Raw genomic sequence first — 14,704 nt, 5'->3', positions numbered from 1 at the left:
TCCTCTAATAATTGAATAAAATCTTTAAAAAATGCATTACTTTTTACATAGTTATTTTTACATAGCCCTTTTTTGGCTGCTTGTGAGGCTTAGAATTTGTAACAGGCCAAAATGGGTAGCCCTAGCCCCAGTAACAGCCTGCAAGAGGAAATCCTTTACTGTTGTCCCCTGATCACACGAGGCTGGATAACCACCACAGGAGTAAAGTTACTTGTTTGGGGGAAACACTCGGTACTCTTCAAACATATGTTGGGCATTAAGCACACAGGAAACTAGTTTTCCCAAGAGGCATGTGATGGTTTAAAGAATAATATGTGTATCTCAAAGCTCATGGGACCGTAAATGAGAACCAAGCTGGGAATTGCAACGTACTAGGCGACCGTTCAAGCCATTTAAGGAAGGAAAGCAGGGCAGAAATTAGGTTCTATATTTTTCTTGCAGTGTGTTTTATTTCTCTAAAGTGCGATGATGAAATTAACCCCAGAAGACCCAATCCATCTATTATCTTACATCCATAAAATTCTCTACAAACTGCTCTTTTAGGAAAAGTTGAATAACTTTAGGAGTTGAGGGGATCCCTGGGTGGCTCAGCGGTTTGGCGCCTGCCTTTGGCCTAGGGCGCGATCCTGGAGTCCTGGGATCGAGTCCCGCGTCGGGCTCCCGGCCTGGAGCCTGCTTCTCCCTCCTCCTCTGCCTCTCTCTCTCTCTCTCTATGTCTATCATAAATAAAAAACAAAACAAAACAAAACAAAAAAAAACTTTAGGAGTTGAAGAACTCCTAATGAGTTAGTTGTTGGTAAAGGAGTGTGTCTTGCATTTCCTCTTCATAGAGACAGTAAGAGCCAGCTGGGACCATTTACATCCCATGAATCCTGTCTGCTGTTGAAGTTAATGGAGCTTAAAGAAAAGCGCCCCCCACCCCGCCCCCACCGCCCCCACCAGCACGCCAACCCTGAACCACCATGTTCTAGTTATAGTGATGGGCTCTCCCACCAGTGGTCCATGCTCTCACCTGCCTGTGCTGTAAACCTTGCCATTTACCTGGGAAATCCTGCCTCAGACGCAGCCATGTCCACACAGGCCCCAAATACTGTTCCTCTCTCGTCAGCCAGGGGTAAACTTTTCCTCACACCTGTGCTCGCTTTCCCCTTATCAGGTCACAGGTTTGGTGAGGAAGGACCCCCACCCCCACCCCCACTTTCTCCAGGACACATGATTGCTTACAGAAGGCACTTGGGATTTTGAATAAAAAAGGAAACCCCTCGAAGACCAAAGCGTATTAAAGAATTGCTCCGATACGACTTAACTTTAACGTTTTATTTTGTGTAAAAAAAGGGCAAATTTAGTGAATTATTTTCATCTTGTACACAAAGTTATAATTTTAATGCTTTTCACATCCATGCTGAAAATTTGCAGTTTGGTAAAAATGAAAGGAACATAAATTTCTCCGAAGGAATTTTTCACGCCATTATATATACACTTCGTGAGAAAGTCTCAAATACTTTCTCAATGATCACGAGTTACCAAGAAAATAAAAGATTAAATTTGTACAGATATTGATCTAGATATCAAATACATACAGAAATGATGTAAAAACCTTATGCAGTTTACTTTGACCTCTGTCCTCAAAAGGTTTGCCCAGGGACAGATGCTTTTCTTTTGTATAAATGACTGTGGCTTTATTTAAAATATGAAAGTCAAAGGAAGCAAACCCAGTTTCATCACAGTATTTTTAAAATCCCTTCCCAATAGTAAAGGATCATTACCAAATATATAGCACCATAATACAAGGATTGATGGGAGAGGGTATTCACATCACGCAAAATTAATATAACAAAAACAAACAAACACTGAAAACCCGTGTTAGTATCCGTAGAAGTTGATAACAGCTTTAGCTTTCCTCATACACAGCAAGGAAAAGGTTAAAGGGCTTAAACTACCAAAAATCCCCAAATAATCCTAACAGGAAAAAAAACGAAAACAAACCCAAGGTCAGCAGTACGTTTTGAACCATAAAAGAGAACGGGGCTATTGGGTGGTACGACTGGAGTTATGGCTAAGACGTCAACCTCCCCTGCATTAACTTATTTTCTGTTCAGCAGCAGCAGGAGTTAGAGCCTGAACTCTGAGGAGGGCTTCAGACTGTGTTTAGACTGCAGAAGTCCTCGCCAACCTTTAACTGGTGGTTGTGGGATCAAGACGAGAAACACTTCATGAACAGGTGGGACACTCGAGAACACACAGAGCCTGGTTTTGCTCTATGATTGGAAGCTTCTAAGACCTGGCTACAAATGAGCATTGTACACAGAGCTAATTAACCAGGCTCCAAATCAAATCTCTCCTGGTTTACTCAGTTCCCCACAGAGCCCGTAAGCCCAAGGCACGCCATGCAGCTGGCATCCTGTGCCCCCGTCATGGAACCAGAGCCTGAGAACAAAGATCGTGCTAAGCCCTGCGTTGGAAGTCTTCTAGGCTTTAAGTTTACGGGAAGATTCTTTAAAGTTAAAGATTTGGGAAGTGTGAGGATGTCACATTTACAGTAGGTCCCTCTCAGTAAGGTTGTTTAAGATAAATATCCAGTAATTTAACAGCTGAATTCACATATATTTGACACATGAGAATCAACTTGGCGTTGATATGATCTGCATTTATGCCCCTAAGAGTCAGTATTAAGAAATGTTGACATGCAATTCCATACATTCTTACACTATAAAGTAACAAATTTTACTTCCAGTAGCAACTACAAAACCTTATGTTATTAACCCCTCTTGCATAGAATGAGGTAAACCTGTGCGTATTACCAATGCTATTATTCCCAAAAGTAGAGCAATATTTTAGAAAATAAATTGCTGGTTTTTAATGTTCTATGCATTTTAAAATTCAAACAAAAATCTTACCTAAAACAGTCTCCTGGGGCTTTCCATTACCATTTATTTTTAAAGCATTCCATAGGCTAAAGGACTTTAGAGGTTAATCATTTTGATTAATTTCTAAGTAGCCCTACCTATATTCCAGAGGAGATGGCCAATGTTACCACTCTGAAGAGGCCAGGCTAAGACCCAGAAGCACTTCTAGAACAGATGCAATTAATTCCTGAGAGTTTAGTTTATGAACCTCACTGGTAAACGCTAGAGCTCTCTCATTCAGTCACAACTCAGAAAGTCAGAAAAATGCAGAGAGCAAACCTTTCACCAATTTACCCTTGTATCCTTTTTTAAAAGGAAGCCATGTGAATTTTAAAGTCAGGGAATGTCTGAAATGGTCCAAATCAGTTATTACTATTAAAATTAATTTTGAATACAATTAAAAGACAATTCATACTATATATATATATATATATTTATATATATGGAATTTTAAGAAAATTAAATTCTCTTTCAAATTAGTTTTCTTTTTTTTAAAACAAATCCAGGATAGTTAAAAGCAGAGCTGGAATGATTTTGAATTCTAAACTGATTTTTGGCTTTAGACAACTTTTAATTTGATCCTACTGGTAATACAGAAGAACATCTGTTTTGGGGTGTGGTGATACCAAGTATTATCTAGCAGATGGAGGGAAGTGGCAGAGAACTGATCAGAATCCCTCTTGTGGGGTATCTCTCAGTAAGAAAAAGAAAATGGACGAAGGACAATATTGCATTTTCCCCAACCCCTCAACATGTAGACTGAGATCCTGTTGATCTTGTCAACCATTCCAGTTTAACACTTTAGTGTTAGGATAATTTTAATCATTTTTTAATTAAAAGAGAACATATAAAAGTATCCAGAGTTCTTCCAGTTTCATATAGAACTCCAAATAAATTTTCACAGAATGAAAAACATTTCTGTACAAACATTTAAAATGGGCTGCGATAAATGCCAACAAGCAGAATTAATTACCCCTTCCATGATCTATGTGGTGACGAACCCTCCACGAGGGGGGGGGGTTCAGTTGCATATTTCTGCAGCAAAGGAAGCTGGAGATGTGACTGGCCTAACTTCTAAAATCCCAAAATCTCCCAACAGGTACCAAAAAGGTTCATTTGTAATGACAGTTCGTTTGCATTTACAACTATATCCTTCTTAAATCATTTCCTTTAATCCTGCTACCTAAACTTTAATCTTACCAAAAAGTTAGAATTTCAGTTGTTAACAATGCACATAAATCCAAACTTGGAAAATATTACAAAATTCTTTCAAAAGCTTCAAATACAACACAAAAATTGTCCATCTTTATAAATTGAAAAATTTCCCCCCACGACTAAAATAGTTTCCCCACCCACCTGAAAAATCTGGAACTGAAATTTTCTATGTTTAGCAAAATGTCCCAGTAGAATAGCCCCGCTGTACAGCTCGATTGATAATAAATCAGTCCTGTGTAAAATTCTTCCCCTCCCGCCCTCAGTTCTTGAGCCTCCTCAGGGCTCTTGTTTGATGTAGAAGTTGGCAGAGCCATTGCTTTCCTGATCAGATGCTCCTTGGAGGAAGTGATAATCCTCTCCGTCTATCAACTCCTCCTTCAGCTGCAATGCAGTCACTGTGTGAAAGAGAGAAATATGTGGGATGTTAGTAAGCTTTTCCAGGATATTCAGGTTACTTTCAATCTTCAGGTTCCATCAGCTTTAGTTAGTAAGACTTCTTCATGTCTTCAATAATTCTTAAAATTAACCCCCTGAAGTATGAACATTTAATTCATTTTAATTTTTCAAGGAAATCAGCAGTTAGGGTAAGTTCCGAAAAGGAACAATAAAATACTGCATGCTGGACAGCTTCAATGAAATGGTCAAGGTAATAACACTGATTTGGTGAGAATTATTAGAATTTGGCTTCAAATGAAGTATTCACTTTTATGTCAACGTCTATAAACAATGACGTTTTTCTCATGATTTTAAACTAGAATGTTTAAGATAAGTAATGTAAAAAATATGACCTCAATATAATATTATTTCCAAGGAGCACCTTTATTAGACTCCCTGTAGAAAAAAAGATATAATTCTGATAATATTAAAACAGTACTATAAATCATACTAAGTATTCTATCATCTCTAAGATGAGTATTATGTGTATACATAATTTACATACTTATAAAAACAAATAATAAATCTGACATTAGATAACTATATTAAAACTAAAATCATGGAAAACCTCAAGTAGTCACTTTAGGTAAAATAAAACTTTACTGGCATTGGCAATGTGAAAATCACTGGCACGAAACAGCTAACACTGCCAATGGCATCACCCAACAGCAGTACTGCCTGAGTCCTTATCTGAGGACTTCCTTTTCTTCTTCTTTTTTTTTTTTTTTTTAAAGTAGGTTCCACACCCCACGTGGGGCCTAAGCTCACAACCCTGAGATTAGGAATCACATGCTCTACCAACTGAGCCAGCCCAGCGCCCCTGGTGACTTTTTAATGAAAACCACCAACAGTATAGGCAGTCCTCAATTGATAAATAGGTCATAGTCCAGTAGGTCTTTATTTTCATGGACAACTGTTTATCATTTTGTAATATTTTCAGTGGGGTTGAGATTTCTTGATAGCCACTGAAGTTCTGCTAGTCAGAATCCTTAGGGACAAGAGGGAGGGCTCTTTCTAATGCATGGGCAAAGATGAAGAGAAAAATTTTTTTGTTGGGCCTAGCAGTGGTCTTGGGCAAAAACTTTAGACTGTTTAATTCTTGAGATTTTCCTATCTCTTTTTCTTTTTATTTTTTTATTTTTATTTTTTTTATTTATTTTTTTTTTCTTTTTCTTTTTATAAATGCCTTTTAACTTACTGTCCCTCAACATCATTACCCAGTAACTTCAGATTGCTCTGAATCCACCGAGGCTCATGGCCCACTGGTACTTCCTACAGAACTTCTCCCCTTTCAAAAAATTACTTCCTTACTTTTTAAATAAAAATGATCTCAGCTTGGTGCTAAAAATTAGTCTCATTACCAACCTCTCAGAGACGTGTCCAGGTTTCTTTAAATGTTACTGTTTAACCAAAATTGAGCTGGTCAAATTCCAAATATTTGAAAGAATGGGTGATCTTGTAAGGTTAACAGTAAGTAATACTGACTGGAATCTAACCCCATGGTGAGCAGTGCTAGTTTTCTTCCCCATTTCTTTAGCACACAGATGTGTTACATCGGAGGTCACAAACTGTGTCCTTCCCACTCCCCTCACCTGTGTCCCATGGTTCTTTTGAATTTGACTAAATATTCTGAAATAAGAGATTTCACGTAAGACCTGGGAAGGCAGCACAGGCCTGGTGGCTCAGTGGTTTAGCGCTGCCTTCAGTCCAGGACCTAATCCTGGAGACCCGGGATAGAGTCCTATGTCGGGCTCCCTGCATGGAGCCTGCTTCTCCTTCTGCCTGTGTCTCTGCCTCTCTCTCTCTGTGTCTCTCATGAATAAATAAACAAAATCTTAAAAAAAAAAAGACCTGGGAAAGCAGAGAGACTTAGCAACAGGAGGCCAGCATCCTCTAGGGGCTGTAATCAGTGGCAGCTCGCTGGCTGCTATGTTCTTTAGCTGGGCCCCCCTTTGCCCCGGTGCCTGTCACAAACGTTTACGTGCAACGTTTGACTCACACTCCTGCTGGTGTACTACTACTCCCTGAAGTAACCTGTCTGCTTCTTGCAGGCACTACCCTCCAAATAAAAGGTGCAGATCGTTTCTTCTTGTATGGGTCTTTCCATTATAACTGGAAGGAAAGGATTCACACATATACAGAATGTAAATTGGGAGCTGCTTATACATAGAAAAAATGGTCAATTTATGAGAAGAATTAGGACTCAGAATATTTATTTATTTATTTATTGTTATTATTTTTTAGGACTCAGAATATTTAGATGAATAGTAAGTCAATTAAGTTTCATGAAAAACTAAGTAGACAGTGTCAGCATTTGGAAAAATATTAAAATGGTTACACTCTCAAGTCAAATAATATGGTCATAGAAAAATATTTTTCATCCTGATCTTATAGTTAGAAAAGATTAGTTCCCAAAACTGGTCTTTGGGGCACCTAGCTGGCTCAGTCTGCAGAGTATGCAACTCTTAATGTTGGGGTTGTAAGTTTAAGCCCCACATTGGGTATAAAGAGTACTTAAAAAAAACCTTAAAAAAACAGTGGTCTTTGACATCTTATTTAATAATTTAAAGAATAAAGAATAATCTTTTGAGAGATGTCAATTCATTTCATCTTACTTTGGTACTTGTTTTGGTAATGGAATTTCATAGCCCAAAGACAGAAAAGCGAATATACTATGCCTGCAGTAATAGCAAACACTAATCAGACTGTTCAAAGTCAAAAGCAAACAAAACTGTGCAATTCTTTTTTTTAAATTAAAAATGCTTTTATGGAGAGTATTGAGTATGTAATAGTTATCTTTCAAATCTAACCAATACATATTAATTGTTAAGGACATTTGAATAATACCATGAAAATAAACACAAAAGAAAAACCCCAAGTTTCATTAAAGGTGCAGTACCCACAATAAAAGGTTGATTAAAACAAATCTTATTATAAGATGGTCAGATGGCTACATGAATGAGAAAAGAACTCCCGTGCTTCAAGACCAAACATGTTCCATTCAAATGGATGTTAATTTGTTTTGTTTCTTGAATGTCAGAAAGGTAAGTTGAGATTCTAAAGTTCTGAAACTATTTGCATTTATTATTAATGAATTTCTGTATTATGCTTCTATGCATGTTAAAATATGAAAACAATGTGCTTAAAAAAAAGTAACTCAAGATAAAGGTGAAACATTCACTCAGATGTGGAATGCTTTGATGTAAAGTTTCCCTGTTTCATGAAACCTAAAATAAAACCTGTCTGGTATCTTTATGCTAATCATCTCTCCTTTCCAGGCCTTATTCTCAAAGAATGATGGATAAAATAAAATAGGTCCTGTGGGTGAATGTCACCTTCCATGCAAGTGCATTTTCTTAGCTCCGTTTTTAAAAGGAATTCACCTTGCTGACTCTAATCACGAACATCTCAGGAGATAAACTGAAGCTGAAAGTCCTATTTTCCTAGCTGGAAGTCCACAAATAATATACTCTCAGTAGCTAATCAAACTGCAGCTTTCAGGTAGTTACGACAGGAACACAGTGCCCACACAGTTTTAGCAGAGTAGAATCACACCAAGCCCCACAAGATGTACCCCCAGCTCAGAAGACACTACAGACACTGATGGAAGGAGACCTGGTGCTTTCCATCCCATGTGTCTATCCAAGTTCTTGGGTTTTGCCAATCCTAGAAGCTCTGTTTTATACGAATCAATAACCTCTCACAACACCCGATATACATCTTCCTTTTTTTTTTTTTTTGATATACATCTTCCAAATCAGCCTAATGCTCAACGAAAACACCTAAGTCCAATAAAAATTCAAACATATTGAGAGCTCACAAGATCTATACTCAATTACTTAGGTTAAAGAAGACTATTTCATAAAAAAGCAAGTATAAAAACAAAGTTAAAGAGACAAGAAAAGAAATTGAAGTGCTCTTTAGACTTTGAGCGTTTTTCCAGGAAAGAACAGATAAAACTTAGATTTGCAGTCCTAACCTATTTTTTTATACAAAAAAGGTATAGTAATTTCCTCTAGATAGAAGGGTAACAAAGTGACCTTCAGAGAGATGGACTAGGGAGGAAGAAGATAACTTAATACACTGGTATGGAGGCAAAAGTTAAAGCACACATCTTAAAAGGCAAAAAAACCCAACCAACCAAACAAACCCAAAATCCCAGAAAAACCAAAACCCCTAAAAACTTTAGGTATAAAGATATTATCAAACAGAGGGAGAAGAAGAAAACAGAGTATTAAGTCCCATCAGCATTTTCAATATACAAAAGGCATTTTGAGGACTACTGATTAAATAAAGCCATCGAGTTTAAAAGCAACAGTTAGGACACCGCAGAATATATGCCAAGGCCTGGACGACTCTGGCCGTGAAGCTGTCTCTCCATACTCATGTCTGAAGTTCATCACATGCAAGTGAAGCTTTCTGATATTCTATGATAATACGTTTGTTCTCAGCAAAAAGGTAAAACCTTTTGCAGCTTTCCTGACAATCTACTAGCTTGGCCAAACCAATTAAATTCAAATTAAGTGTCACTTACTGAATCAGTGTAAAATAAACATGAAGTTATGGGAATGAGGTTAGTCAAATTCAACACCAAAATATTGGAGATACAAGTTCATATTATTCAACTACGATGGTGGTCAGTGTCACCACCAGGACCCAAATTCCATAGAAACGCAAAACACATTCTTCCTAATGAATGAGACACTGTGGAATGCTATAAGCAAAGCCTCATCTTTGGCTCTGATTAATCAGGCTGATCCCTAATGGTGTATCTTTCCCCCAGGTCAAGTCACATGGAATTCTGTGATGGAAAATGTTCAACTATTTTAATAAAACCATGAAACAGTACAAGTTGTCTCACAATTCCATCAACTGAAATGATGAGCTTGATCCTAACTGAAGCTCAGAAGTGGTTTAAAAGAAAATAAAAATCTCTCCCTGATGATTCAACTTAGTGATGTGACTACCAAGGACTAGTGAGGATGAAGTTTTTAGTTGAAAGAAAAAGAAAATTTTAATGAGTCAGCATCTGTCATGCCGGATCATGCTTTGTCTCCCACCACCCTGCCCAGACCTTCACCCCCTGTAGTACCTGAGGTGCTGATATGACTATTACCTGTTTTGAGGCTGGGACTGAACTCTCGGCTAGTGCTGGGAGGTGGGAAGGCCTCCGGGGCTGTCTGTGCTGGAAGGGTTCGATATGGAGGAGGAGTCAACTCTTCGTCACCAGAGAAGCTCCTCCGCACCCCACCTGTCATAGGCAGGCTCGACAAACTGACAGGCTTCTTCCCAACTGGCATCTTCCTCTCTAAATATCAAGTCAAACTAAAGTAAGCTTTTACTTACACGTGTGGTAAGAAACGTGCATTATAACTAGGAAAGACTGTGTTGCATAGGATACTCTGAAAAGAGAACCAACTATGCAAGGTCTGTATTTCTGAAAACAAGGAATGTGAATGTGTGTACGTGTGGGGGTGGATGTTCAGAGGAATGACCGGGGAGATTATTTCTAGTCTCTGAGAGCCTGGTAATCCTGGCTCCTGACTCTTAAATCAATTTAAAAACAAAACAAAACAAAAAACCAAAGGAGGGCACCTGCCGGCCCAGTGAGTGGAGCATCTGACTCTTGATTTTGGGGCTGTGAGTTTGAGCCCCACACTTGGTGTAGAGATTACTTAAAAATAACGTCTTAAAAAAATTAAATAAAACAAAGCAAAATGAACTACCTAGAACATTCAGTGTGGAGAATAGCTGGCTAACTTCCTTCAAGAACATCTTAAAAAAAAAAAAATTTTATCTGAGGGGGGTTGAAAATCCAATGGTAGAGAAAGAAAGTTTTGAAACTCTCCTTGTAGAGTAGCATTTCACTGCCCATACAAAGCCAAACAACACTGGCTTTCAGGGAGAATCCGACAGTTGAATAATGGATTATCTGGGTGGCAGAATTTTACTGATATGAAATGTGTTGTCCTACCTTTTGGTTTATAATCCAGTCTTTTAGAAAACACTTATAATTCTTACTCTGAAAAGCATTTCTAAAATTGAAAGCTTGTTGCCTGCAAGTACTTAAGCAATCTAATTTCTTTTGAAACACCTTTTGGTTACAGTTTCATAAGCAAATATAAGCCTTCAAAGATTTACACGATGCTTTCACCAGCAAAAAAAAAAAAAAAAAAGTAATCTAAACTTTGCAAATACTGAACCAACATATTGCATTAGTCAGGTTGAAAGCTGAAGGATACTTACATATCTCTGGGGCTATAAATTATGTTTTCTTCCAGAGTATACAAATGACCCAGGCAAGTGCAATCAGAGATTATGCTTCACGAAATCAGGACTAAAAGATAAATCTATGTCAGACAGTATGCCTATGTAAATGGTCTGGAAACTAAGTTGCTAGTGAGTACACATTCAACTCCCAACTGCCATACCAAAATCATGTGCAGCAAATCATTTACACCTTTCCTAATGTAGACACACCTAGAGGTAAACATCCAAAGAGGTTCTCCAACTCTCTACTATTTATAATAAATAGCCCCTGAAGATGGTTCAGAAATCAGTGTGCTGGGTGCCCTGCGCTAGAATTACTAAACCTTGAAAAATACGGCTTTCCAGATTGGACAGACCACATGCATACAACTGTCTATCTGATCCTCCTGGCAGAGTGGCAGAACATTACTCTTATTTTTCAAAAGCACTAGTTGATAGTTATCTCTTTATAGCATGAACACAGATCACTGCAAAACAAGCCAGAACAATGAAGCCAATCAAGTATCTATTTCAGTTAAAAAACAAAAACACCAACAATAACCAAACAAAAACACTACCAAAGAACACACTGATGGATGATTTTAGGTACATAAAGCCCAAAAAGCTAGAAGATGAAACCAGAGCCAAAATATAATAATCTGTAAGCAAACTTAAAAACGAAGGAGTTTGTGGCTGATCTGCTAATGATACTGCATGCAATGGATAAATTAGGTTTACAGACTCCAAATTCTTTATTTGGGCAAGTCAAGTTTTGCAGGAAAAATTTCTAGTGAACTATCTGGTGATGAATGCAAAAAAATAAAAGAATACCCTTGCAATGAAGATTGCTTCTTTATTCTCACGGCACTATAATTTACTATCCTCAATTCCAAAATTCACAATTTTTCTGTAAGACTTTGGCAATAAAACCAGACCTCACTGGTGATACTATTTATAATCTTTATTTGGCCCCTTTAATGTAAACATTTACATTTATACTGCTTCCGAAAATGTGCCAGAGTCTGTAAGGGGTGTTACATAATATATGCTGCACACACTGTACTTTTCTAAAACCTGAAAAGTTCTTAATTCCAAAACACATCTGGTTCCAAGGATTTCTAATAAGGACTGTGGATTCATAGTCCTTTCCCTTTCTACGACTAATTCTATGACTAAAGGACAATTTAAAGGCATTAGAGATGATGTTGTAATACGAAGAGCTATTACAATGTTACAGATAAAGAACATGATATATTTACAGCTAAATTCATTTTCCCAGTTAATCCAGAAATGTGGTAGTATTAAACATTACTAAAAACTGGCATATTGGGATGCCTGTGTGGCTCAGTGGTTGAGCACCTGCCTTCAGCTCAGGGTGTGATCCCAGGGTTCTGGAATCAAGTCCATATCGGGCTCCTTGCATGGAGCCTGCTTCTCCTCTCTCTGCTTATGTCTCTGCCTCTCTCTCTCTGTGTCTCATGAATAAATAAATAAAATCTTTTTTTTTTTTAATAAATAAAATCTTAAAAAAAAAACAAAAAAACAAAAAAACCTAGCATATTGCTGTTGTCACTTTATTAGTTTCATACTTCTTCCCATGGTTCCTGGCCCATTAATTCAAAATTGTTAAACCCTTAAATTGGAAAACACACCAGCAAGAGTCACATTGAGGGAGGCATTTGAATTGTGTACTCAATGCTCAGAAATTTTTTTTTTTTCAGAAATTATTTCTAAAAAATATGGCATAGAGTAAGAAATGTTCTTAGTTCAGCACTTTGTAAAGAAAATCCTGAAATCTTGGTCTTGTCCAGTGGAAAGTGAAAAGACAAGCTAGTGCAGCCTGTGCCATCCAACATCAGAAAAAGCTTTAGTGACCACATGCAGTACGGTTTGTCCATTGACAAAACCACCATGTGAATTCTTCCTCATTTCCAGACACATGAGAATTACTTTGATCTGCCTATCTGACAATATTCTCTCAAGTTCTTTCAGGTGAGTATCAAACCTGGCAAGTGGCTAGTGAGCAAAATAACTAGACAAATAGGAGGCCTATACCTCTAATATAAAAGAGAGGGTGAGAGAAAGGCCTGGAGGCTATGGCTATGGAGGCTGATGTGGGTTTCATGCCAGGACACGAAAACACCATGGCAGTGGCTGGTATAAGATTTTAGTCACCCAGGGAAAACAACTATAAACAAATGACTATAATCAGAAAGTAAGGGTATATTTGATTCTTCACGCTGCTTCAGTTTCTTGGTTGTTAATGAGAGAGAGATTAACACTTATTTGAACATGTGGCAAGTCAGCTGGAAAAATAGGTTTTACTTTAAAACCTTAAATGTACTTTTGACTTTTAAATCTTTTTTTTTTTTAATTTTTATTTATTTTATGATAGTCACACAGAGAGAGAGAGAGAAAGAGAGAGGCAGAGACAGAGGCAGAGGGAGAAGCAGGCTCCATGCACCGGGAGCCCGACGTGGGATTCGATCCCGGGTGTCCAGGATTGCGCCCTGGGCCAAAGGCAGGCGCTAAACCACTGCGCCACCCAGGGATCCCTACTTTTGACTTTTAAAAACATCTTTATATAAAAATAGTCTTGGGACGCCTGGGTGGCTCTCAGGGCGTGATCCTCTTCTTCTCTAGGGACTGAGTCCTGCACTGGACTCCCTGAGGGGAGCCTGCTTCTCCCTCTGCCTATGTCTCTGCCTCTGTCTCTCATGAATAAATAAAATCTTAAAAAAAAAATAGTCTTATTTCAGAATGAAATATTTCATGACAAGTGTCACGAAGAGAAAAACCTGTGGCTTCCTAGGGTGTGGGGCAAAAAATTTAAAATAATCAAATAGAGCTGTCAATATATTCTATATTATTTTGGCTACTAAAGCCAATAAGCATTCATTGTAAGGTAAAATAGGACATAGAAAGCAAATTTATTTATTTGTTATTTTTAAAAAAGATTTTATTTATCCATGAGAGAGATGGAGAGAGAGGCAGAGACACAGGCAGAGAGAAAAGCAGGCTCCATGCAGGGAGCCCGATGTGGGACTTGATCTCGGGACTCTGACCACACCCCGAGCCAAAGGTAGACGCTCAACTGCTGAGCCACCCAGGCATCCATAGAAAGCAAATTTAGAAAATTTTTCTGAAGCCTGACTTTGTTAGCCATCAACTTTCTTGTAAGTCTCATTCTAGAAAGAGAGTTTTGGTTTATAAGAAGGATGGGTTTCTTAGGCTTTAAGTCTGTTGTAAATATCAAGCATTTCTTTAACTTTTTTTTTTAAAAGATTAAAAAAAGGATTAATTTTCAGTAGGTTTACATATTATTTCAAGAACTACTTGTACTGTATTCTTTACCATATATATTTTAAAATATTATGGTGATAATTTTTCCTGTCCGTTAAAATGTAAGAGTTTCTGTTTATTGAAAAGGTTTGCCTTTTATGGCATACTGCACCTTTAAGCAAAATACATAATGCACAGTCATAGGTTCTCACAGGGATATTAGTTTCTATGCAAGAATACTGTGACCCCAATTGGTTAACAACTTAGGAAATGTATATAAACACCATGTGGTGACCCACTTTTCTTATGTCCTTTGTATTGCTGGGACTTAGCCTTTTTCTTCTGTTTTGATGAACCTGATTGGCTTTCTCTTGATGCTGAAAAATAAAATGGAAAATTGGTACCAAGTAAGCATTGCAAACACATGAATCTAAATACAATTTAAGATGAATTATCTTTACCAAGGCCATTATACTTAAAAAAGTACAAGATGCTTTGAAAATAAGGGCGCTTGTTCTGTAAAACCCATGACACCAGACAGATTCCATTATTTATTCAATAAGAACTTATTATATGCCAGTAAATGTTAGCCTGTAATTTCAAACTCATTAAAACAA

General features: G+C 37.6%; 1 protein-coding gene across 24 annotated transcripts in view; it reads right to left on the bottom strand.

Moving 5' to 3' along the window:
* Positions 1-1,302: 1,302 nt before the first annotated feature.
* MBTD1 (mbt domain containing 1) overlaps positions 1,303-14,704 on the bottom strand; it is a 68,975-nt gene continuing 55,573 nt past the window's right edge. For 21 of the 24 annotated variants that reach the window (XM_072780000.1, XM_072779996.1, XM_072779992.1 and 18 more), the window contains 3 exons: positions 14,387-14,464; positions 9,673-9,864; positions 1,303-4,516 (listed from right to left, as the gene is read on the bottom strand). In XM_072780000.1, coding sequence (XP_072636101.1) covers positions 4,398-4,516; positions 9,673-9,864; positions 14,387-14,464 — 389 coding nt within the window. In that variant the 3' untranslated portion in view covers positions 1,303-4,397. Of the gene's footprint in view, positions 4,517-9,672; positions 9,865-14,386; positions 14,465-14,704 lie in introns of those variants that run through there. The other 3 variants (XM_072780004.1, XM_072780005.1, XR_012008855.1) reach the window with 2 other exon arrangements.

Source organism: Canis lupus, chromosome 16 (genome assembly GCF_048164855.1).
Source record: "Canis lupus baileyi chromosome 16, mCanLup2.hap1, whole genome shotgun sequence".
Taxonomy (NCBI): Eukaryota; Metazoa; Chordata; class Mammalia; order Carnivora; family Canidae; genus Canis; species Canis lupus.
This window is presented reverse-complemented; position numbering and strand designations above follow the sequence as displayed.